At 40.4% G+C, this 25,753-nt stretch overlaps 2 protein-coding genes across 4 annotated transcripts in view; both read right to left on the bottom strand.

Moving 5' to 3' along the window:
• LOC105202762 (helix-loop-helix protein 11) overlaps positions 1-12,399 on the bottom strand; it is a 146,508-nt gene extending 134,109 nt beyond the window's left edge. Inside the window, exon 1 of the mRNA XM_011171426.3 lies at positions 10,662-12,399. Within this exon, the coding sequence (XP_011169728.1) occupies positions 10,662-10,741 (80 nt within the window). The 5' untranslated portion in view covers positions 10,742-12,399. The remainder of the gene's footprint in view (positions 1-10,661) is intronic.
• A 4,350-nt stretch (positions 12,400-16,749) lies between these two features.
• LOC105202763 (polycomb protein Sfmbt) lies at positions 16,750-23,571 on the bottom strand. 3 transcript variants are annotated; one of them, XM_011171427.3, is made up of 10 exons: positions 23,254-23,571; positions 22,357-22,646; positions 22,036-22,270; positions 21,487-21,683; positions 21,212-21,403; positions 20,712-20,976; positions 19,866-20,596; positions 17,599-17,854; positions 17,164-17,513; positions 16,750-17,084 (listed from the first exon to the last, which is right to left on the bottom strand). In XM_011171427.3, exons 1-10 carry the CDS (start codon positions 23,276-23,278, stop codon positions 16,755-16,757), a joined length of 2,871 nt encoding a protein of 956 aa, XP_011169729.1. In that variant the 5' UTR covers positions 23,279-23,571; the 3' UTR covers positions 16,750-16,754. The 3 variants fall into 3 exon arrangements, with proteins under 3 accessions (XP_011169729.1, XP_011169731.1, XP_011169730.1); XM_011171429.3 differs by having other exon boundaries at positions 22,357-22,586; positions 23,254-23,570; XM_011171428.3 differs by having other exon boundaries at positions 22,357-22,622; positions 23,254-23,570.
• Between the last annotated feature and the right edge of the window lie 2,182 nt (positions 23,572-25,753).

Raw genomic sequence — 25,753 nt, forward strand, 5'->3', positions numbered from 1 at the left:
GAAAAAAAATCTCACAGTTACGCCCTATCTTATCTCGCACGCAATTTTGAAAGATATTTGAACCACGTTAAGATCTTACTCGTTCTTATAAGATTTATCGAGTATGTATCATATTATTGCTAATGTATAAGTTTTCGAGGAGTTTATTTTCAAAATATATAAACTTTTCATAAACAAAATAAAGAAATAAACGACGTAAAACAGTGTGATGAAAGTCACAAAATTTACTACACTTATCAAAGGAAATAAAATAGCCCTTTGGGTTATGTAGCCTGAAGGAAAAAAAAATGAGCGGAAGGGCAGGGAAAAAGAGTGCCTACGACAACACATCTGGAAAGGGACTTTTCTGTGAGCGAAACTGTCGTCGGCAGATGTTAACAGGATTAGGGACAGAAATACGCAACAATAGGTTTCTCCTTGCCCTGAATATTTCTTACTTCAATGGCTTGCTATAATTCATCCAGCTGAATAAAAACATCATACTTTCATGTAACATTAAAACTCGAGTTTCAATCTAAGAGACAAAATGATACGGCTGCAGATTCAAGGTAGCGAAAATCGAATGAAATGTGAAAATGAAATAAATCACAATAAGATGGAAAAAAGTACACGTCACTGATATCAATTAGCAACGAAGAGAATGATAAAAGAGCGGAATAAAATATGCATAAAATTTCAATTGTGTAGCTCAATTATAAAGCGATTTGGAAAAACTGCAAGAACGATTCGAGAGCGTTCGAGAGAAGAAGCAGAAGACGCGTTCTCTCGCGAGCATCTTAATCTTCAAGATCTAGCTTAGTCGGAGTAATTGTACGGTCAGTAACAATCGGTCGACGTTATTGTTGGCTCGACGACGCGGCGTCGCCTCGCGCGATTTCGGCACGGCCGTTGCATCCGCGGCTCTCGTGCTAGGCGCACGATATCGGGTTACACGCACATGAGGACAAAGTAAGAGAAGAGGTGCACGCATGCCGGCAAATGCGAGCGCGTACGCAGATGTCTTTGGCAGTGACGACGGTGCGCCTAGGATCTCTCTCCACGTTGCGGCACGCGGGATGAAATGAAGAACGAGAATGGGTATGAGATTGGGAACGGCCGAGGCATATATTTAGCAGTGTGACGTAAGGCACAGCCCAATGGGCGCCACTACGCCGAGTCGTCTCTATGTGCCTTTTCTCCCCTTCTCTCGATCTCATCCTACCACTTCCTCTTCTTCTTCCTCTTCACCTTCGTTACTTCGACTGAAACTACTCTTCTCGCGCGGAGGGCAGATCGGTGAAGCATATCCTTGTTCGGATACATATTGATCCATCCGTTTAAAGATTTCTCTTTACCTTCTAATTATTTGATCGTTTCCACTACCCCTTTCTTCTTCTAATGATGATAACGATGATGTCCAAATTACGCATCTTTATAATTTTGATATTTATTTAACAGATATCGTTGTATTTTTTGCAAAAAAGTTATATACGTAAAAAATGAATGATTACGATTAAGCGATACGTATAATTTTATATTTATATTTAATAAATAATTGACTGTAAAGTCTGTTATGAAATTATCAGAAAATAAACTTTTCTTGTGTTTCTCATGCTTTTAATCAACCTTAAAAATTACCCGATACGTTATCTGTTGTCGATTAAAAAAATCATTGCATTCGCTCGAGAAGCACTCTCACATGTCGCGCCACGTTAATTCAGGTGTTTTACTCCCGCGTACAAGAATCAAGACAGAGACTTCGGCTCGTATTCGACAACACACGCGCGTATGTAAATACACTATACTGTTAATCACCTGGGAGCCAGCACCTGCGAGGAAAACAATGACAATTTATATAGATGACGATTGGAATGCGTGCGCTCCCGTGCGTAAAATGACGTGAGTCAACCAGCTGTCGGGATACGAAACGAGGCAGCGAACCGAGGCGCGGATAACAGCCGGTAGGTTTGTGTGTACTGCGTCAGATCGAAGGAACGCAGCGCGTTCTTTATACGCTAATTCTCTGACGTGTGACACGAGGAGCTGCATCCTCCCTCGCGTCAGCAATCGTCAAAAAGAAAACGCCCGTTATCGCCAATGTTATGACTGAACTCTGTCGTGCTTGTGCAACGTGCGCCACAAATACACTTACAATGCCGCTTCCAATTACGCTTATCGATCGTAATCGATCCCCCCCTCCCCCCTATAGACACGCGGGGATATCCAAAGAAAGCAAAGACCCGATCTTTCGACAGTTTTACTCTTTTACCAACAATATTGAATTTCAGTGAGCGACGATAACGAATGTAAACGCGATTGTAAAATTAAATCGACTAGTACTAGTTATAGTACTCGTGATACATTCGTAATACGTTTTATTCCTTCCTTCCCTTCTTCAATGTCGCACAATGAAAATTTTAAGTGCACGAGACTCGGCATATGTTTCAGAGTATCGAGATGCCCGAATTAAATATTTTATATACACTGTTAAAAATAGGCAACAGAATTGAAGGTTTGTCAAAAGTGCACTAAATTTCATGCACATATCTTTCAGTTATAGATACATTAAATTTAATGTTTAACTTAAGAATACATTGAATTTCATGACCTTTTTAAAAGCGTACGAATCTCATTTTTAATCAGATTAAATTCAAGTTTCAAACTAAATTCTGCCGAAATATCTTTTTCGTAAATATTTTAAGAATTCTGTTACATGCACTTTCTATGCCCATTCCAAAGCTAAAAGAGAAGAATTCTATGCCTAGACATTCTTTTCATCTTTCTTTAATGCGATTTTAAAAGGATCCAGGTAGCAATTTTCAATAAGAAAGAATTCATAATCTTTGTTAGGTATGAGAAAACACGAAAAAATGTGAGTGGTAAAATTGAAATATTTTCTAACCGTCTGACGCTACAGTTCCCAAGATTTCTTTCAACAAGATCATTTTAACTCTTCAATATAAATACAATAGTTAACATTTATATAGTAAATATTCATACTTTTACTGCAAAAAGTGTCTCTAAAAATTGCTTTCGAGTTGAAAATTGAAATGAATTGAAAAGGAGCGATGTGTACTCAATTACAATTTCTGTTATCGATTCTGAAGGACGCAATCTCTCATCGACAATCCTGTATATCAAAGCACAAGGTGCGCGGTATACACACATGAATATAATATCCTTAGAATAAAACCAACGGCGAAGAGAAGCATCGCATGAATACTTAAAGAAGGATGGAAAGAGGGGCGTGAGACGGAGGCATTATTCCCGCGTCTGAGGTCGGTCCCTTCGCTTTTATCCGTATATGACACCTCTACGAGCGTAGGATATTTGTGTAAGCGGAGTTTGCGGTGCACGACGAATATGTGGAGCATAAGAGGTCAACAGAGAAACCATTGTTGTCTGCTGTCAGATAGCAAAGCTGAAAGGAGTTTCGGAATCGTCTCCATGGTTCAGTCGCTTATTCTCTATGAGAAACGTAGTTGCACGTCATAGAAATTAGATTGGCGTTTGCGTGTACAGATGCATCGAATGTTCCGCATCGTGAGGCAAGATATCTGTAGCATATTCCGAGATACTAGAATTGTGTTCGTGTTTAGCTTGATAGAGAAACCGTGGAGAATATCTCACAAAAAGGAGGAAATAATAGAATGAAAGAAATTTTTCTAGGATTATCAATTTGTTTTGTGCGAACCAATGTAAATTAATATTCGTAAGATTTTTCTGAATATCAAGATGTAATCGTGCACGATCTAGAACAAAAAAAAAGTTGAAGTGTGTAAAAATCAAACGCAATTCACACTAGAGGGATCATATCGTTAATTGAAAAAGTTTTTTTAAAAATAATAGCTCCGAATATTTTCACAACCAGGCGGTAGCTAGTCCTTTGTTACTTTCGATTACGGAATTGCATCTGCACGGAAAAAAAAAATGGTTTTGCTAAAGCATTTAAAAATTTAGTTACATACACATACAGAAAATGAAAATAATTTTGTTAGGCTATCAAAATGTCATAATTGTTTTTGCAGCACTGCTCGTCATGCTTGAACATCCATCACAATTATTTGATAGTAAAATTTATTTTCAGATCTATATCCAGATAATTGATTGGATACTTTAACAAAATCATTCTTTCCGTGTGGCATTCGATATTACGTTTCTATACAAAAGTCGTACACCTCGTATGTTTCGTCATTCATCTTTACGCCCCAAAGGTTCCCGCATTGTGCGAAGGATAAAGTTATAGATGGGCGAGGCTATGACGTATTTCGCGTCGATCTAATAATAAGAACGCATTCGTAACTGCAATCCCGAGCGATTGTTCTGGCTACGATAACGGTTTACGTCGCAGTTTATGCACAGACAATCCTAGACGCGGAATCAGGGGCCTCATTCATGCTCCCTATCTCGCACTCGCACACCCACACGATTCCAATCGCGCGAGCGGAGAGAAAGAGAGGCGTACGTAAACGTAAGCCTGGCCATAAAAAGGAGACGGGAGTACCGGCTCGTCGACCACCATCCGGCTCGCAGACGGTCACGAAGCGACTAGCTGGTTAACCTCGAAAGCCGCCGACCTAGTGACGGATGATCGAGCGTCGCATACGCGTACGTTGCACCGGAAAAATTGCGTAGTCTCTTCGTTGAGCTAGGTCGCGCACGTTCCCCATCGCCTGGCCGCCTATCTAGGGATTATCGTGCTTTGCCGTGCAAATAAATTGTGATCGCGTGGACATTGCGTAACGTACGCGATTACTCGGAAAATGTACTATACGGCGCGATATCGTTATTAATTTCTTTGCGAAGGAAGATAGTAATCGCTAATAACAATTCCTCCGTGTGATACTTTTTTTAATGAATAAACTACTGTGGGACAGAGCCCATTTCCGTGTGCTACATTAAAGCCACGTCAGAGAGAGAGAGAGAGAGAGAGAGAGAGAGAGAGAGAGAGAGAGAGAGAATATTACAATATATTAATTCATTATTGTTGAATCGTAATTACAAAGTAGTTTCCTTTGTAATTCTTTGTAATACGCGAAATGCTCTGAAATACTTGCGCGCTGTTATAAATTGCACTTTAAAAAAGCACACTGATTTATCAATTATTTAAAGAATATGTTGAAACTTATAACCTTCTCTATAATTTTGTATAGAACTCTACGAATAACTTTACTCGTGCGTGCTACATTGTGAAGTCGAGTCCCAGCTGAGTTCCTAAAATAAAGGCCCGTATTGTCTATTTACATCTATCGCACAATAGCTCTGTGCCTTCGTGAACTGAATAAGAGGAATGCATATTAAACTTTCTTTATCGATTAATAAAATAGCGATAGAAATATGTTACAGGTCACACTGGAAGACACGAATATGGCATGCAATTATCACGAGTCGTCCAAAAATAAAATACCGTTTGCTTAACCCTGCGTGTGAACCGGAAGTCTTGCACAGAACAATCAAAATTTCAAGTAGCTGTAGCATTGCTGTATTTTGCTACATAAAAAAATTATGTAATACCTGAGGTTAAAAACATTTAGAATACAAAATACAGATGTAACAATAAAAAAATTTTTTTCCGATTTTTCACAACTGATTTATCAGGTGATATATATTTCCATATAATGTACACATATTAAATAAAAAGTTGTTGACTAAATTTTTCAACTGGATTAAATTTTTTCAGTTCAAATATTTATGTATTTGACTTAAATACGTTTGACATAAGATACTCGAACTTCAGTTTAAGCATTTATATTTAACTTAAATACGTAAATACTTAAACTGAAGAAATTCAATCAAATTAAAAAATTTAATCAATTTAACAACTTTTATATATATATAAGAAAAAAAGTTGTTAAATTGATTAATATTCATATACATACCTGTATATGAATATTTTCTTCGTATATTCGTGAAGCGAGAAATAAAAGCAGCTATATCTTCTATTAATTAATAGTGTTATTATAGATTATAGCGTGCGCCAGTAACGTATCCTCCAACACACGTACGCGAGCTTTATTGCAAAGTCATGCTCCAGGTAGATACAGGCAAATAAAGACCCGTTTTGTCTACTTATGTCTATCACGACGGGACTTCTCCTATCTATTACGGACATTATACCGCAAGCAGCCGACCTATCATTCGCATTGTATTTGCATGAACGATAAAAACACGGTTCGGGGAGCTACGGATCTCTCTACGCTTATCGCGGCGAACGGATGGAACGGACGGTTGCGAATGTTCAACCTGATTTTTAACCGCAGACAGGAAGTCACGGCAGATAACGAGATTGGTAAAAAATTATGCAGTTGCGACAGGTGTTAAGCTCGTTCCTAGACGAAGCCGTTCAAACGTTCACATTTCACAGTGGAGTGACGTGACGCGGCGTCGCGACGTTTCCTTGGCGTGCACCGAACTTTGCGGCGTCACATTACGTTGCCGTCCGTCAACAAAGTTGCGAGAATATCGAGTTAAATTGCAACGCGTAGAATTCGCGTCTTCAGCTAGTAGCTGCAATAAAACATTTACGTGCAACTGAGACTAGAATTTTTGTGAATTTTGCCTCCTCTCGCGCTCATCTCGTCTCTCGAAATATTTTCTATTTAAAATAGTTTTATTTTTCGCGACGGAATACGACGCTAATTTGTCAAGATCGACGTTTTCTCAGGGACGCGTTTTACAAACTGCGCCGTACCGCGGAACGACGAACGTCATATGACGTGAGCCTCCGTCGTCCGTGTCGGGTGCACGCGCACCCGAATGCACAGGTTAACCCGGCGCGAGTGGGTGCACTGTGCAAGATATAACTCACTCGCTGCATCCCGCTCCGTCGCGCTCTCTCCCCCTCGCCCACCCTCGCCAGCCGCGTCACTCCTCGAGTGCATGCGCTCGCGAGACGAAGCCGTACATATGTACGTCCGCGCGTGTATATACTTAAAAAGCAATGTACGCGCGCGTGGTATGGTGCTGTTACGTTGACCGTGGTCAGGATTGGCTCGACCCGTTTGTTAAGCCGCGAGCTTGCGAGCGAACGCGTACACGCGAAAAGCGCATTGAGGCGCGAGACGAAGCCGTTTCCCCGCGCGGCGCGCGTCTTTCGACGCGTACGAAAAAGGCAAACTGCGCGTAAAAGAGTCGCCGTTGCGCGCGTTGCGTTTCGTACTCGCTGTACGAGCATATGAACGTTCGCCGCGCGGCGCGGAGCGGCGTGGCGAACGATAGCCGTTTTAACGCCGTTTATCTCTCAGCTGTCGTGCACTGATAAATATTATCCAGACGTTGTTATGTCAATGATCTTTATCTGATTGGTATGTGAGCTTACGTGCCACGAGGCATGCATAATTAATTAGGAATTGTATCGTGCGACAACCAAGTTTCGTCAGTGGCGTCGAAAACGGAGCGCTAAAAAAATTGTAAAATTACAGTCGTGACGTTAGAAGTCGTGGCGAACGTCGAGAAACATGTAAATATGTCTTGGATAATATTATTTAATTCGTAGGCAAGTGTACATAGGGCAGAGGGAAATTACATGTTAAAAATAGAACGCGCAAAGTCAGGCTTATAACGCTCAATTAACAACTGCACAATCGTCCATTACGAACAGAAACCAACAGATGCATTCGACATGTGAAAAGTAATTTGTATTTCTAAGCTATTTCCAGCGAACTAATAAATGAATAAATATGCACAAAAAGACGAGGTAGGTATGCGAGACGAAATAAATTGCTTCATCGATGAGGGCAAATTTATCGCGATCAATAGTGCAAGAACCATTTGGATTACGTAATAACAGTCTGTTTAATGGGTCTGATAGCGTATTTATCGTGTCGCGATTAAACGGATAAGCACATATCTGGTGTGATTTCGTGCGTTACGTTCAACTTTGGTGTCAAAGTTATACATTCCAACGCGCGAGACAAGTTTGGGAAATAGTTTCCTCCCTTAACGTCGCCCCGTAACTACGAGGGCGGACTTATTGTGGCGCGAGGCACACGCGGAATAACGCCACGACCAGCGATGAATTATATAATTCAGATACACGAGATGTCTTTGCGAAGCTACCCCTCCACTGCCTCTCGCTGCTGCGATTAAAAACATATAATTAATGTAACGTAACGTGAAGAGCGGTGGTACATGAGAATCGATATTACTACTTTATCAGGTACGTCGCGTACATTGATCATTTATTTACGCTTCGTACCACTCGTAATAATTCGTTCGATGATGACAACACCGATGACATTCTACTTAGTTACCATGGCGTACGCTATTTTACACTTTTCACGCCAAATACAATACTACACACAGCTTTTATATTTTTCGTATTAATAAAATTACTATGAGACGTTGATGGATGAATTTTATATATATATATATATATATAAAATTTAATGAATAGTTCCGACATGCTTCACTGGCTATAAAACAGTGTTTGCTATTCACGTTATACATATACTATAAAGATAGAAATCTTTTTGCAGCACAGGTGTTGAAGGGGAAGACATCGAAAGCATCATTGGATTTGGAATTAATAAATAGCAATAAATGTAATTAATTCAGAATGCATTTATAGACACCAAAGTATGTACGATATGTACGAATTTACTATCATTTTATAATTTTGATGAACGTTTTTCAGTTTTAATACATGGATCGCTAAACTACGTATTCTGTAAGTTATAACGGCAGTGTTAGCATCATTACACTCTGGTCGCGCAGATATTTTATGCGTAAAAAGTCGCGCAGTGACAAATATATCGATAAAGTCGAGAGCCCTCAACCTTTAGGATTCGAAGGATTCAAGGATTACGATCGTAGGGGCGCGACACGAGTGAACGCAATACAACGGCGATGAGCGTATGTAAACAAGAAGTCGAGCCGGAGCGCGGCATGCTTGGAGTTATTTATAGAAACCGATTATTGTGCAACAAACGCGGCTTTACGTAACGCGTACGGCGGCACCGTGTGTGCCCCAGCTCTGTCGGTCACTCGGCTGTACACAAAAGGACACACTTTCCTCGCGCCTTCCTGCTTCTTTGTTCCACAATCGTTGCATGTACCCGTGTGACCGAAAAAAAAAAAAAAAACACGCGTCGCACACGGTCGAAGACGCAAAAAGTGACTCGGCATACTTCTTTGATTCGACCGAAGCACGACGTCGGCTTCATTGGAACGACGAAATCACAATGTGATTCTTTTACATTTTACGTTCATGTGTTTTACAAGACGATTTTACCCAAGTCTTTTCCAATGCCGGAGCATTACGATCTGTGATATTTATGTAATAATTTTCCGACGCATATATGTGACGTATCAATGACAGATTACAGGTTAACGCTCATACTTGGGAAAATTTTATAAATCCGGATTTAATCCTGATGCAAGTAACAGCGTAATTGCATTTATAATTTTTTATCGAATCTAGAGCAACAGAAAAATCTGATCCTTCGTTAAATGTACAGTTCCTAGTATTGGATTTTATAGAAAAATGAGACCATAACGTATTCTAATAACGACCGAGGAATGCTGAACGTATAACAAAAAGTGCATGAAAAAAAGATAAATTCCAATCCGAGCTAGCGTCTCTTTATACATATACAGGAAAGAAATATCCGCCTCGATCCCGATGAGAACGTACAAACGAGAGATATTCCTACGGAATTACGAGTTTTACATTACGTAAGAGTGAAATGCGGATGCGCGCGCGGTAACGGAAGAAATGCCAGACGTCGCGAAAACGGGAGGAGAGGCATCCGCCGCGAACGAACGATGAACGGGCGCGCGCGCCATGCTTGTTGGGCGTGAACGCATGGGGAGCGCGGAGATTCGCGAGAACGCCGTGCTGTGCCGTGCCGGGTCCGGCGGTGGCGGCGGCGGAGGCGGCGGTCGGTCCGACGCGGGGCGACGCGGCGCTACGCGTCCCTGCGTTTCCAGCGGAAAATGGCTTTCGGGGAGTCGTGACGGCGGCGGCGGTGGCGGTGGCGGTGGCAGCGGCAGCGACGCGGCGGCGGCGGCGGCGACCGACGACGCAGCGTCGCGATCACATACACATCGGCCAGCAGCCAGCAGCCACCAGCGGCGGATATCGGGCGACGGGGCCGGCCGGCCGGCCGGCCGGCTTCAACAGCTGTGCCCGCGCTCTCTCTTTCGCTCTTTCTCTCTCTTTCTCACGCGCGCGACTCGATACGCACGTACGTAGTCGCGCGCGCGAGCCACCGACAAATCTGACAATGCCCGTACACCGCCGCCCCGATGCCACGGCGGCGGCTACGTTTACGCTCTCGCAAACAGGTTGAAGCGATAAGCGAGTCGGGCGCGACACTCTTTCGAGAGAGCCAATAAAGATCGTCTCTCCTGCTCTCGTTCTCGTTCCCCTCTCCCTCACTCTCTTCTCTAGCGCTCTCGCTCTCTCTCTCTTTCTCGCCCGCTCGCTCGCTCGCTTCGTCTCACTCCGCTCTGCTGCGAAGCGTACCATACATATAACCTAGTCGTGTCAAACGCGGGCACGGAGAGGATACATATATATGTATCGAGTATATATGTACGCGCGCATACATGGACTCGGCGGTACTCGCACACACCGTACCGCATCGGCGCACACTACTAGCGAGAGCACGAACGCGCACGTTAACCATCCTTTTTTCTTTTCTCAAAGGGCAAGGAAGAGAACAGATGAAAAGACTTACCCGCACAGGTCAGCTTCCGGCTGGTCAGTCGACTCGATGATTTCCTCGAGCAAAATCCGTTCGTCACCAAACACTGACATATCTCGTCCGTCCGCGGCACTGAGAGTCTTCGTCGAGAGAATTTCAAGTTCCCGACAGCCGTCGTCGTGGTCGCGGCTGCGAAAAGACGACGGGTCCCGCCGCCGCCACCGCCGCCGCCGCCGCCGCCGCCGTCGACGTCGCACGCCTCTCCACGATATCCTCTTCTCTCGTTATCGCCCGCACACTCTTTCCTCGCGCACTTCTTTCCCGCTTTCTTTCTCGCGCCCCGCTGTCCGTCCGTCCGTCCGTTCGTTCGTCCGCTCGACTCGCTCGTTCCTTCACTCGTCGTCGCCCGACCGCGCACTCCACTCCAGGGCGGAGCAAGGGGGGCCAAACAACGCGCGTTTTATCAAACGCGTCTCCGCTCGCGGCACGATATACGTATATGCGCGATCTCGTCACTTCCGGCTCACGCCGTGCCTCGCGATGATCCCGTTTTCCTCACCTCAGGACAGACGCCGGCGACACGCACGGAAGATTCGTCCACGGGACAGCCACACGCTCCGCGCGGCGCGCACACACAACGCCCGAACGCGTTTTGTAATGGCGATCTTTGGCGGGAAACAGCTGAGGGCCCCCACGGCGCGCCGTGGATCACTCCGCCGCCCGGCGTCAGGAACGTCGCTAGCACTGGCGCTCCTTTCTCCACCGTCGGAGGAGGAGGAGGAGGAAGCGGCGCGGCGCGGCGCGTCAGCTCACTTTTCTTCCACTCACCACTGCCGCGAACTGTCACACGTACGAATGTACGTTTTCCCGGTCAACGTTCTGCTACGACGACGACGACGACGTCGACGATGATGATGATGATGATGACGATGACTTGACTCGCGTGAAGTTGATCACGCACGCGAGATCACGCACTTGGCCACGTTCACGCTTGATATACGTACGACGAGGAAGTCCCTCTTATCCCAGTCCCCTCGCTTTGCGCTGAATTCTCGAGACCGGCCGCTTCTAACTTCTAAGACAGTGGGATGCGGAGCAACGCTCCGAGTATCGCTCCGTGCTCACACGCCGGTAGAATCATCTCGCGCGCGCGTCCGTGACGTCGACGATGGCCCGCGCGCGCGGGTCAAGTCCGTGTGTATATACGACGTACGTTGAACCGCGCTTACGTTACGGCGCGCGTACGCGGTCCACCCCGCGTGTCAAGCCGGACGCGACGGATATCGGCGCGGGCAAACCGGAGCGCGCACGCTCTGCCAATGACGTTCTCGCGGGGGAGAGAGAGAGAGATACGATACGACACACTCGGAAAGTTCGCGTCCTCGCCGGTTGCGGCCGCTCGCCGTGCAGCACACCACGCACGCAGTACGCACACACACTCGCTCGAGGCGGGGGGGAAGCCGCGCACTTCGCTCAGCCCTGAGCGGCGACTCACTTCGGACCAATCCCCCGTCAGCTCATCCTCGCTATCCCGGCTCGTCCGAATCCGGCTACCCCGGTCACCGGTGTGGGATCAGTGCCGATCGCGACTCACCTCGTTGGCACGCGTGAATCCGCGCGTTCACGAACGTAGGTGGCCAACGGTGCCCGGTCGCGGGAAGTGTACGGCGCCACGGCGCGGGACTACTTGCGCGTCGCGTAGGTTTACGCTAGAGGAATGACGCGGCCGCGCGGGAAACATCTGCCAGCTGGCCAAAGCCCCGCCCATAGAATACGCGAGTCTACTAGCTCCCCCACCACCGGCGCTCCGGCGTCCCTCTTTCCCTTTGCCACCTCCATCGCTATCGGCATCGCGGTGCGCGGTCGCGAGCGTAAGCGCGTACACGTAGCCCCGACCATCTGTACACGGCTACGGTCGGCGGGCTCGCACACAGTCGAGCGTTCCCACCGCTGCGACGCAACGCGCCGCACCGCGCCATGCCGCTCCGTACACTCCGCGCGTCGCATCCACCCGTCCCGTCCGCCGTCTCTCCTCGCTTCGCGTCTCGCCGTGCCTCGCCTCAAATCGTTCCTCCGTCCACCTCCGTCTCTCACCCTTCCCTCAATGCCTACATGCCTCCAGCCGGAGCGTCGCGCCGCGTTTACGAGGCGCCGGACGCGACGCGAAAGTAGACGACCGAGATCACCGATCGTCGCGACGCGCGTTTGTTGTCTTAGCACGACCTCTGCTGCGCATTCCGACGTGTCGACCGACGCTGCTTTACCTAATTAGAAGAGCATGATTGTTTTTTACCCCTCTACCTCTGCGTCGTTACGGACGCTACTTATCGAAGGAACCGTAGAATTGCGTAGAATCTCAAAGATACGACAGATCGATGAATCGGACCTCCTCTGATGCGCGCCATGTTACAATTAATGATTATTACCCGGCACGACATCCCGCGGACAAAATTTAATTAATAATGTCCCCTTGATAACGACGTGAGATTTATCGTCTAGGTGATATTAAGTATCTGCGTTACCGGCGAAGGGTATTTGTAGCAATGACGCCAATCAATACCGTCATACGATTTAGTAATATAAATAAAGCAATACGATTTTAATCAGGATTTTGGCTCGTTGCTTCAGATATTTTATGCGATATTCGAATTATATGCAATGTCGCGACAGCCCTTCCTTATCAACCACGAATTTGTGCAAGGCAGTTTCGCAACTTTTAGAAGCTATCGTCCATGTAATATCGATGGTTTCCGGGGCATATTTAATTTTCTTAATATAATGCAAGAAATTAGTAAAAATAATAAACAATTAAATTTGTAGCGTTTCCCATTCAATGAATCCATTACGAAAAATCATTTTTTGTTACATAGTATATTACTAAAGCCATATAAATATACTATAAAATAATTTTTTTTTATTAAGAACTGACGTGATATTAAATTATATGAATTTAATATCAAATAAATGATTCGAGAAAAGTATCGAGAAAAGTATGACACTGAACCCAATAAAAAAACAAGTCCCGCAATTGTAATCTCCTGTCAAATCTATTTTATTTTCTTAACCCTCTATAGCCAATATACATTTTTTTTTCACTCAATGAAAACTTGGAATGTTACATCCTCTCACAAGTGTAATGCCACGATAAGAAAGACGACGAAGGTGTACAAATATAAAGAAACTGATATGTAACAATATACGGCATAGAGGGGTAAGATGTGTAGTAACTACTAAGTATTACTTTACAGCATATTTCCATTTTCTCTAAGCATTGATAGTGATAAATATAGAAAATTCTGTATTACTCAGAAAGATCGTGCTTCCCGTTTCCCGTAACGACACTCTATTACACTCATCTAAATTTATGATTGTCTAAAATTAACGGCAAACATTCGAAATTGAGATATAATCATATAACGCAAGATTTAAGTATAATGAGATAGCTATCGCAGATCTCGATAGTCATAATTAAGCACGGTACGAGCTTTTAATTTTAAAACGTAGTCGGTATTGCTCTTTTGTACTTACGGTTGCGTGATTCTTACTCGACTAAAACATAAAATTTATACGTGTTTTACAAGATCAATCTCGGACGATCAAAAGTATCGAGTAATATTGATTATCGAGAATTTTCTTCACTAAATCAAATCCTTAAAGCTATGTTTTAATATATAATAAAAAAAACCAAAATTTTAATGCACGAGCAATAAGACTTACATGGTCTTGTCGATATAAAAAGAGCAAAAATTTGATCAATTAAGGTTAAACCTTTATCCCTTTAATGCCCTTACATATTATCCTTCGATGGCATAAGTTTAGTAAATTGAGTATAATGTATCATCACGTATTTTGCGACATGTAGACGGTGCACATTATTGTTTGATCTGAGGCTCGCAAAAGCTGGCGAAAATTTCATGATCAAGGATCAGAATCTCAGATAATTTGTTGTGTAAAAACAGTTTGAAATGTACAAATTTCATTTTGCATAAATAACATGTTAGAATTCAGTGATGAACTGTGCATGAGAACGGGAAATACAGTGACGATCGGTCATTCATACACGAGATATTCTTATGAAACAAAAAGAAACATGAAAGTCCAGTTTCTGCGAATTCCAAACTATTGAATAAATAATTGGCAAATAACACCACATTACTGCATAGTACTAAAATAGTGTTTAAGAGCCGAAGAACAATATCCTTTAATTTTATCTGACTGCTTTGATTTGTCTTAGATGTGACTAAGCAATATATGAATACAATGTACGTTATACGCATGCATCAGCCACTTTAATTTATACATAAGCCATGCATAATCTTTATGGAGTGCGCGGCGTCGTGTGTTACGATCTAGAGAGAGATGGCTAAAAAACTAACACATCACGCTACATATAATATATACAAGACTTACATATGTCAGTTTCTTTTCTGTTCAATTATATACAATTTTGTTCACATATATTTCGCCGTACGTACAGAGTGAATTGGTAAATTTATTAAAATAGACAGAAATATATTTCTCTGTAAAAAAATTGTGTCATATTCTTTAATGAGTTTAATATTGATCATACTGGAATAAAAAAACGATGTTTTTTGTACTTTGCGGTTGCTTTTTCGTTTTTATATTATTTGCATTATAATTTACTCTGTAGAAGTATATATATACATATGCATGTAAAATGCTCTTGAATTATTATTTTTATTAGCGAAATAAACCCATTTTTAATATAATGTATGTGGTTGATGCATCCGTATCCTTAATGCAATACAGCATGGATTTACAAATAATGCTGTGGTTGAAAAACAAAACTTCAGTACAAAAATATTACAAAAAAATGCATCGCATATGTGTAAGTGCAATATACATAGTTTTCCTTACATGTAAATCAGATATAAATACATACACACACACACACACATATATATATAGATATATGTACGTATATAAAATGTATGACATTAAAATAAAAAAATGTTAATTTCAATTTTTTATACAATATTATTGACATTATACGATGCTGTCTATTAAAAAGAAAAAACAGTCCATTCTAAAATGCAGTTTTCATAAAGAATTTATGATTTATTTTTTATATGCATATATGTATGTAAAAACTGCTCATATCAATAGTTTATTAGTCCAATTTATTAAAAGTATTTAAAATTAAAAAACGTCTTGGTTGCTATCAACATATTCTTGATATCATAATTTTTGTTTGAAATATTAACAACAAATAGTTTACAATTAATCAATTTCTTATAAATGAATCATACATATGAGAATCAGAAACGAAATTGAAAGACCTTTCAATTATGAACCAATCCTCTAAGCAAATTTCTTATATTCTTGTATTTCTCTTTATCAGAATAACTAAAATAGTTTTTTGTATAAATAAAATTTAGTAATATTAGTTTTCAAAATTTTCAGAAAAAATTTTATGGCAGTCTAAAAGTTAATAACATTTTTCGTATTAGCTCTACTTACATAATGCATAAATAAATAGCGAAAATTAATTTTCATAAATAAAAGAAATTAATTTTCATTAATTAAAAGTTTAGTTTCAGAATTATAATTAAGAAAAAATACAAGTAAAATAAAATGTATAATTAATAAGTTACATCAAGATAATATTTAAAAGCGTTAATCTTTAATGAATATAACTTCTTTCTTCTTTATTGTTGCATTTATTTAAAATATTTAATATTTTTATATATTTCAAAAGTTTAACAGATATTTTGAAGTTAAAATATTGAAATATGTAATAGAATTATATAATACTAATTTATATATCTATATAATTTTATGTCAAAAATTAGTGAATAATTAAATTATTTTTAATAATCGTATCATTATTTAAAGATAGGCATTTAAAAGTTACTGCCCTCTGGAATGGACAAGTCTCTTAATAAAATCATGCAGCATCTAAATTTTACACATTTGCTTTAGACTATAAGGAATCTTTGTTAACATTCCTTCACAGTATATTAAAGTACACAACAAATAATGTACGTAATCATTACGAAGGTAACTTTAATCGTCATTATTAAACATGCCTTACTTGTAAATCCATGTCTATTTGTGTAATGTGTGTGACGGAACTTATTTATAATGCTAACTACACTAGTTTTGTTATAATAATTTCTTCAATCCTAATTTCAACCTTTCCTGAGCTGGATTCACTTTGATTTTTAATTGCTGAATTAAATCATATATTTTTAGGGAAGGTCCAACTTTGAAACCTGTTAGGTCTATTATTTGGTCCTTAGTAAGAATCATCAATGTCTTTCCGTCTATCTTACGTTTACTGAAATTATCGCAATATGTTGCACAATCGTTAACTCGAAGAAATTGTGCAACATCAAAGACATTCCACTCAGATGGCACTAAATCACCAAACTCCGAACTTTTTTGCACACCATCTGCTAGCCTTGGTATATATTTAGTATTTGCTGAAGTAACCTACAAACCAGATAAATTAAAATTTAATCTTTATTTCTAACTAGTACATCTTAGATTTTTGTGAAAATGTGATACTCACATTAATGTATGATGTAGCGGTTCTTTCCTTGGGTGGTGGAGGGCTCTGTACTTCACCTTGCATATCATTCAATGCTTGACCTTGTCCAGTAGTGGGACTTGGTAAAGTTTGGTCAGGTCCAGCTGGCTCTTGCGCTGTTTCCGGGTCTCTGCTCCTGTGCTCCGGTAAACTCTCTAGATCACGCTCTCTTTCAATTTTCGTTCCTTGAGCAGGTTCCAATTCTCGCCCGCGTTCACGAGCCATACTAATACGTTCGCTTTGACGAGGTAGTATATTTTTGGAGCAAGACATCTTGCTACCTTTTCTCAGTTTTCTCTTAGATTTACGTTTAAGGCCTCTTGGTGATTTTACTACGAGGATACAATTATAAATTATAAATACAAAAATGTACATATATGGATAATAAATGCATATAAATACGTAATTAATATATACCAGTAGGACTAGTGTTTTTTACGGGTACACGCGGCCCTTCCAATTTGTGGTCGACAAGATCACACCAGCCAACGGGATAGATATCTGGACTTTGACAATCTAACCATTGATCATATTCGTCTTCCCAACCATCGAAATGTACTCGTAGTAATCTGCCGATCACCCTAGTAATAGTAGCAACACAAACTAATCTAGGATCCATTAAATCAGCAGCTTCAAGTCTCATTCCTTCAATAAATCCATGTTGAGGAATTTCCTAAAAAAACATTCTCTTTTAGTTAGAGAAAAGTGAGCTCAAGAGCCACGCAGGTTGTCAGGTGCAAATAAATAACAAAAATCTCCAATATCAGGCAAACGTTTCGACCTTTAATGACGGTCTTCTTCAGTGATAATACAAGTCTATAAAATAACAATCGCACTAATTAAGATATGAATTTATCACAATAAATAAATAAAGAACAGAAATAAGAAATGAAAACAAGTTACGGAATAGATAGAGATTGTGCAAAACCGCGGTGTACATCTTACTATAACGTCTTAGAATAAAAATATTATGAAAGACCTCACAGAGCGTGTGCCGAGACAAGAGTTTTGTGAAACCACATAGTTGGTTGCTAACAAATAAATAAATAAATAAGAGAAAGATATTAAAATGATGACTTTAAAACTTGTGGCAAACAACCATAAAAATTAAATAATTAAAAAAGGTGAATAAAGGGAAAATCAATAAAAAATTAAATAAATAAATAAAAAAGAATAAAAATGGAAGCTGTACAAGTCATTAGATATAAAATTGTAAAAAAAACGCTTATATAAATTAATGTAAATTCAACGAAAAGGGGAAAAAAGGAAATAAGCCGAAGCGAAAATTATATACAAAATACCTCTAAGCACCAAAACTCGTATCACAGCTTTGAGATGGGATGTTGCATCTCGGTGAGAATAGATACGAATAATAAGGACCGAAACGAGATAGCCTCGGTGACCCGAACGGAAGGAATAGAAGGAGGAGGGGTGATGAATCTAAGGGGGAATACGCTCGAGGATAGGAAGATACGCATCCGAGAGAAGTTCCGTGTCGCTTTGTTTATTGAGTCCGTGCATTTGATTTTTGATGTGTAGCATCTCAGATATGGATCTTTTGACATAAGATGGTTCCTTGTCTAAAATTTCCACGTTCTCCCAATCGAATTCGCGATTTTCTCCGATGCGGTGTAGCGAAATAACTGAAGGAGAACTGGCCTTCCTAATGTCTGCTTTATGTTCGCTAACTTTTGTTTTTAATTGGCGTTTCAAATGCACGAACTCAATTAACAAAACGACACGGAACTTCTCTCGGATGCGTATCTTCCTATCCTCGAGCGTATTCCCCTTTCTTAGGTTTATCACCCCTCCACCTTCTATTCCTTCCGTTCGGGTCACCGAGACTATCTCGTTTCGGTCCTTATTATTCGTATCTATTCTCACCGAGATGTAACATCCCATCTCAAAGCTTTGATACGAGTTTTGGTGCTAAGAGGTATTTTGTATATAATTTTCGCTTCGGCTTATTTCCTTTTTTCCTCTTTTTGTTGAATTTACATTAATTTATATAAACGTTTTTTTACAATTTTATAACTAATGACTTGTACAGCTTCCATTTTTATTCTTTTTTATTTATTTATTTAATTTTTTTATTGATTTTCCCTTTATTCACCTTTTTTAATTATTTAATTTTTATGGTTATTTGTCACAAGTTTTCAAGTCATCATTTTAATATCTTTCTCTTATTTATTTATTTATTTATTTGTTAGCAACCAACTATGTGGTTTCACAAAACTCTTGTCTCGGCACACGCTCTGTGAGGTCTTTCATAATATTTTTATTCTAAGACGTTGTAGTAAGATGTACACCGCGGTTTTGCACAATCTCTATCTATTCGGTAACTTGTTTTCATTTCTTATTTCTGTTCTTTATTTGTTTATTGTGATAAATTCATATCTTAATTAGTGCGATTGTTGTTTTATAGACTTGTATTATCACTGAGGAAGACCGTCATTAAAGGTTGAAACGTTTGCCTGACATTGGAGATTTTTGTTATTTATTTGCACCCAACATCCTGCTTGGCTCTTGGGCTCACTTTTCTCTAACTTAATTCACTTAACAGAGCCTTAACTTTTATTTTGATTCTCCTTCAGATTGTTATTAATTAAATTATTTAAAGATATATTCGCTTTTGGTTCTTTAATAAATATATTGTTACTTTCATAAATATACAGAAAAATTACCCGATTAAATAACTGCATAGGAGCAGGTATGGTATTGGTTTCCGTTAAATACGCATCCCATGTAAACGTGGTAGGATCATAACCCTTTGGCGGCGTTAAAGGTAAACCATGTTGGGAACAAAAGCCAACTGGAAAAATGCATGGTGAACACGAGTGATAGCAAAACCAATCAGCGCCACTCGCATCCTCGTCGTAACTATCAATACGAATCATAATATAATCCTTTTCCAAAACTTGCATAATCGTTGCCGCGCATATTGCCGAAAGATTAAGCGGATCGATGGCTTCGATTTTCATTCCTTCCTTAAATGTGAGATGCATGTGATGATTCTTTGGCACGTGAAAAAGATTCTCCGTTGCGTCGTCTTCGGATAATTTTGATTTTGAAACACGATCCAAGTATTCAGAATACGCGTCTAGTGTCTGTCCCACTCTTTTAGCCCAACCAACAGGATGTATGAGAGGAGAGTCTTCATGGCACCAAAACCCGTTATCCTCTGGAGGCGAATCATAATATCTCACGTGCAAACGTTTGCCAACAATCTTTTGTATCGTCGCCACTTTCACTTGCGAGATTCTGTTTTTATCTACCACTTCCAAATGAAGACCACATCGAAAACGAGATTTCATGCTATCATTCACCTTATTATAGAAATTTGTTGGTAATGTCCTTGCACCGGTTAATCGTCTCATTAAAAAATCCTTCCAATCTTTGTACTTGTTTGCAATCGCTGAAAAAATAACACATTAAATTTCCTCTTTGTATACTTTTCTATTAAAAATCATTCTTCTCAACAGATTTTTTTTCAATCGCACATTCTGTTAGAAATAATTTCGATTACGTACTGTTAGGTGGAATAAGAGGTTTTCCAATTGTGGCACACCAACCAACGGGATGTATATCGTTAGAACAAAGCGATACCCAAAAATCTTTGTCTGCATTGTGTCCAAAACCTTCATACCTTAACAGAGCTCTGTATCCGCATATACGTAATACAGTCGCAACCCAAAACGAATCTGGGAAAGCCTCGCATACTTCATCACAGTCGGTATTTTCTACTTCTACTTTCATACCTACTGTGATATTATCCCATATTTCAGATATAGGAGCCTAAAAAAATGTTAATAACGAGACATGGATAAAATTAGATATAATTCATTTGCTGTAACGACACACAATTCAAAAATTATAATAGATCAAAGTTATAATTTTTTTGTTTGTAAGAGAATGCTCATGAGAATTCAATACACTGAGTGCAGAGCTAATGATACTTTTATTCCTCTATAATCAATAAAAAAAGAGTGATATGTAAAGGATAAAACAAAGTTTTTTTAGAGAAACTTACATGTTTGAAACAAGAGACTGGTGCAGCACAAAATCCAGTCTCAACAAGTTGCGGTGTCCAGTCGTAGGAACCTGCCATTTCTGCTGTTCTCTTTCTTCTAACTGGTAAATCCTCTGGCATTACTGGCTCTAATTTAACTTTGTCCTTTTCTGATTCAACAGATTCCTTATTATCTACTTCCTCTCTTATAACCTGAAAAATTAAAACATTTATAGAATAAAAATGTATAATTTCTTGCCACAGATTTTTTGTCTGTAAATTCAATTTTAACTTACATTTGTTGATTTTGAATCACTAGTGGACATTTGGTTCGTAGAGATTGGTTGATCCATCGAGTGAGATGGACTATATGTTGAATCAGCAGTAGGTGTCATATGTTCTGAAGAACGTGCACACGCTCTACTGCAAAATCTACGCTCCTTTGTGTAAAAGGCATGTTTTACTCCAATAGCACCACATTTTTCACAAACAGCTGTAAAAAAGAATTTATACAACTTTATGCAATAAACTTTCTGATAGAAAGATATTAATGGTTGATATCTTATTCAAGTCTTTTTCTATTAATTTTTTCAGTAGCATAATTTCAATTATTGTATATCCATTATTTCTCTTTTAAATGCCTTATAATTTTATTATAATCCAACTCAAATTATTTCTTTTTAAACTGGATATTATCTTAAAATGTTATTGTAAAATTAATGTTTTTAATAAATGTTTAATATGTGTAATAATATTTCAAGAATTATTGTCTCACCATTTTGTCTAAAACGTTCTATATACATACATGTTTAAATATAATCTCAGCTTGTAATGATTATGCTTACCTATACCATCTTTGCGAATAGGAATAAAATTTAGATCAGTATGAGGTTGATAAGCGATTGGTGTTTTTAAAATAAGCCCTGGATGCTTTATGGGCTTTATCTTTCGATTGCGATTGTCTTGAGTAGTTTGAGTTGCTGCATTGCTCACAATTTGTTCACGTTCCTCATCACCCATGTAATCTTCCAATGTCAAATATTCACTCATTTCTGGTCTTTCGGACTGTGAATCATAATCCTTAAAAAAAATAGTAAAATAATATATATTGAGAATACATATGTGAAAATCAGATTGATCTCTTATATAGACTTATAAAAACTCACTTGCTGTATCTCATGGGCATCTACAGCTTCCATAGCCTCGTCGGCTTCCGAACACTCATTTGAGAATTGTTGAGGTATGTAGCGCACCATAGTAGTAGGAGCAATATGGTTTCTGAGATCTTCATAGGGATGTGAACCAGGTGAGAAAAATGGGCTCTCACCTTGACGGGGATCCAGCATGAGTTCGTGAGTAGGCTCCCCCAGCATCATATCCCCCATCCATACCATCCCTAGTTGTTCAGGAAATCCAGGGATGGAAGTATACACTGTATTCATACACATATCCATTCCTACATTCACACGATTTACCAATTGTTACGTCTAGCCGAATCATTAGTACAGAAATATTCTTTTGTAAATTCTGTTTGCAGGAAAGACTGTACAATACGAATTTTGAAAAGAAATTTTTCTTCTTAATTCAGAATTTAACAGAGATTCCATTCGATCAATGCTTCACGTGGAAGCTGAAATGCACGAATATCAATGCTAATTAAAGATTCGATTTACATTCCTAGTGTCGACTAATGTTTTGGACAGATTCTAATATAGAGAATCTTAATCTTATGAAATATTTCCACTGCGAAATGTAATTCCGCCTAGTGTTTACCTACTGCACAATGCGAAATCATGAGATAACGAAATTACGTCTTTATCGCGTTTCTTTTTACGCAATTTGCAAATAGCGCTTAGAGTTCAAGAAACGACGCTAGGAATGTACTTCGATTTAACCCCTTTTTCTCTCGCGAGCGTTCAGCGGGTTCTCGTCGAGCGTTCAACGTACGAGCGAACGCGAAAGTCGAGCCGGGGACGCCGCCGCGTCGTCATCGTCGTTTTTGTCGAGAGATAGAACGGTCGGCCGGTCACGGAATTGTGCCACATAGGAAAACAAGTGCGTACCAGCATTCGAAGCTTGCATATCCATGACAAAGAGTCGTTCGTGGGTTTCCTCGACGTTTTCCACCGGTATTACCGCAGTCTACGCTTGTCGCAATGCACTAGTCCCATCTCGACAGGCGCAACGCACATCATCACAGCTTGGATTTCACCTCGTCCAAATCGCAATCAGTTGAAATTCATCGCTTTTCGCGACATCCCTGAACCCGAACAATAGTGGGCAAAACATTCGGCGGTAGGCCGTTCGCTTCGTCTCCCCACTATTTTCGTCTTTCCTTGCCAGGGCGGGCAATCGCCGGGTGAAACCATTGGAAGCTGTAATGGCGTGGATTTGTCCATTACCGGCTGCTGCACTACGACCTCGTCATCCAATAAGAAGAGTAAGCTTTTTGGAGTACGCGACGTGGACAAATCTCTGACCTTCCCGAGTGATATATTTCCGAACGCACTGCGCAGTCGTGGCCGCTCGCTCATCACCGCCGACGGTCGGTAACAGTCGACAACGCTAGTAAGGGCCGCCGTCACTAGTGCCACTACCGTCGCTGGCCATTGCTGCCACCACTGCCGTTTGATTTTTGCGTCGCTGCGTGTGTATCGTGTAAATCGTGTTGTGTGTTTCGAGTTTCGACTTCGAATTTTGCAGTGATACGATGAGTGCCGAATATAGTATCAGACAATACCGTTTTACGTGAGTAACGATATCGTATATAGAATCAATCGTACACCTTCGAGAGAAGCACGGCATCGTGCAGTGTATTTGTCGTGTCGTGTCTCTTCGTGTCTTGTTTGTCTGCGTACCCGAAATATTTCGAATTCTTCGAAAGGATATGTGTTTTAGCCTCGCAATAGAGTATCGAACATGTCAAGTCAAACGCGATTAGTTATCAGGTGATATTAGACACAAAATTCACGAACGAGAACAAATCCGTATTTATGCGTGATCATTCGTTTAAACGGTTCTTGCCGCTGTTTCGGGTTGTGATATATACACAAACTTTGTTTCTGTTCTAACGGTTTTCGCGTGACTGACTCGAATATTCCTTTAATTCAAGATCTTCATCCTCACGACGATCTCCTCTTGACTCACACTTGGCACAAACGCGCGATACTTCGCTTTCAACATTCCCGCATACTCACGCCCGTCGAAAATTCGAGATACTGAATACGGGACAACGGAGAAGACGCGATTGAATGCGCGATGCGACGTCCCGACCGACTGCAACTGTTACAACCTGAAAATCACGGAGAATTCAAGATCCTCCTTGTGATGATTCTGAACGATTCAGCTTGATTCTGTCTTGATTCGCACTTTTGACACAAACGCGCGATCCTTTGTTTTTGGCTCTCTCAAAACACTCCTGGTACTCACACGCGTCTGAAAATCAGGATACGAGGCAACGGAAAAGATGCGAAACACGATTAAACACGACACGACTTCGCACCATGCATCGTATATCCAATACGACGGATGTTGGTACATACGAACGCCTGACATTCCATGGTATTTTTGAAACACTCGCTCGTGTCAAAAACTCGTACACATACGGGACGACGAAGATGCGAGTTGAAATGCGCCGCGACGCGTAGCGTGTTGCGCCGCCCTGCTTGACTACTTGATTGGCTAAGCGAGCAGCCATATTGTGACCACAGCTGTTTGCAGCACACCCCGAGCGTACTCTTGCGGGGGTGGTGATAAACGCGGTAAGAAGAAATAGAGGATAAACTTGGATCTCGAATGTATATACATACAAAGGCATCTCGCGTCGGCTGCTTATGAGACGTTTCTTTTTCCTTGTCGCGCCATGTTTATTTTTTCACCGATTCGTATTTTCCACGTTCTAATACAAATATGTGCATAGATACGGTGTCATAACTAACGAATATAGTAACGAACAATGGTTTTAATACGCAGTTCACAGGAATGCGTATAAAACAATTGTAAAATGCTTTTTTATGCGTTGCCAGTACCCGTTACGTCGCGACAATTAATTAAAACTCTCGCTCGCGTTTTGGGTTCGTGTGAGATGTAACATCCAACATCCGCGCAATGTCGGGAGTGCGAAAATATCGGGCGATCGTTATTAGTGTGTGGGAATAGCAGAACGAATCGATGACAGCAGAACTTTAGCGACAAGGCAGCATTTGTTCGAGGAAGTATTTATTTTATATTATTTTACTAATTATATGAATTCTATATTATATACAAATATTTTATTAATTTTACACATTTCAAAATTAAATAAAATAGCTCAGTAAACAATATTTTGTTTATGTTTATAAATGATTAATTTATTATATTTACGGAATTAATTGGAAAGGAAATAGCAACATCTGCTGCGCAATACCAATCAGTGAGTGAATTAATTAGATAACTTAACGTATACTCAACTAATTATAAAGTAGGAGATATCCATTTCTACTATATAGCTCAATATTTATAAATCCTCTAGGTAATTTTTTTAGTTATTCCTAGAATAAGATGGCTTAAATGAACAAAAATATC

The sequence above is a fragment of the Solenopsis invicta genome, chromosome 3 (genome assembly GCF_016802725.1).
Source record: "Solenopsis invicta isolate M01_SB chromosome 3, UNIL_Sinv_3.0, whole genome shotgun sequence".
NCBI lineage: Eukaryota > Metazoa > Arthropoda > Insecta > Hymenoptera > Formicidae > Solenopsis > Solenopsis invicta.

Bases quoted from the DNA above. Each gene is read 5' to 3' on its own strand.
- LOC105202763 (XM_011171427.3), bottom strand. From the start codon at position 23,278: ATGGATATGCAAGCTTCGAATGCTG. The intron at 22,647-23,253 runs GTACGCACTTGT...GTGTGAATGTAG, and splicing joins TATGCAAGCTTCGAATGCTG to GAATGGATATGTGTATGAAT. The intron at 20,977-21,211 runs GTAAGTTTCTCT...ACATTTTTTTAG, and splicing joins CAGTCTCTTGTTTCAAACAT to GCTCCTATATCTGAAATATG.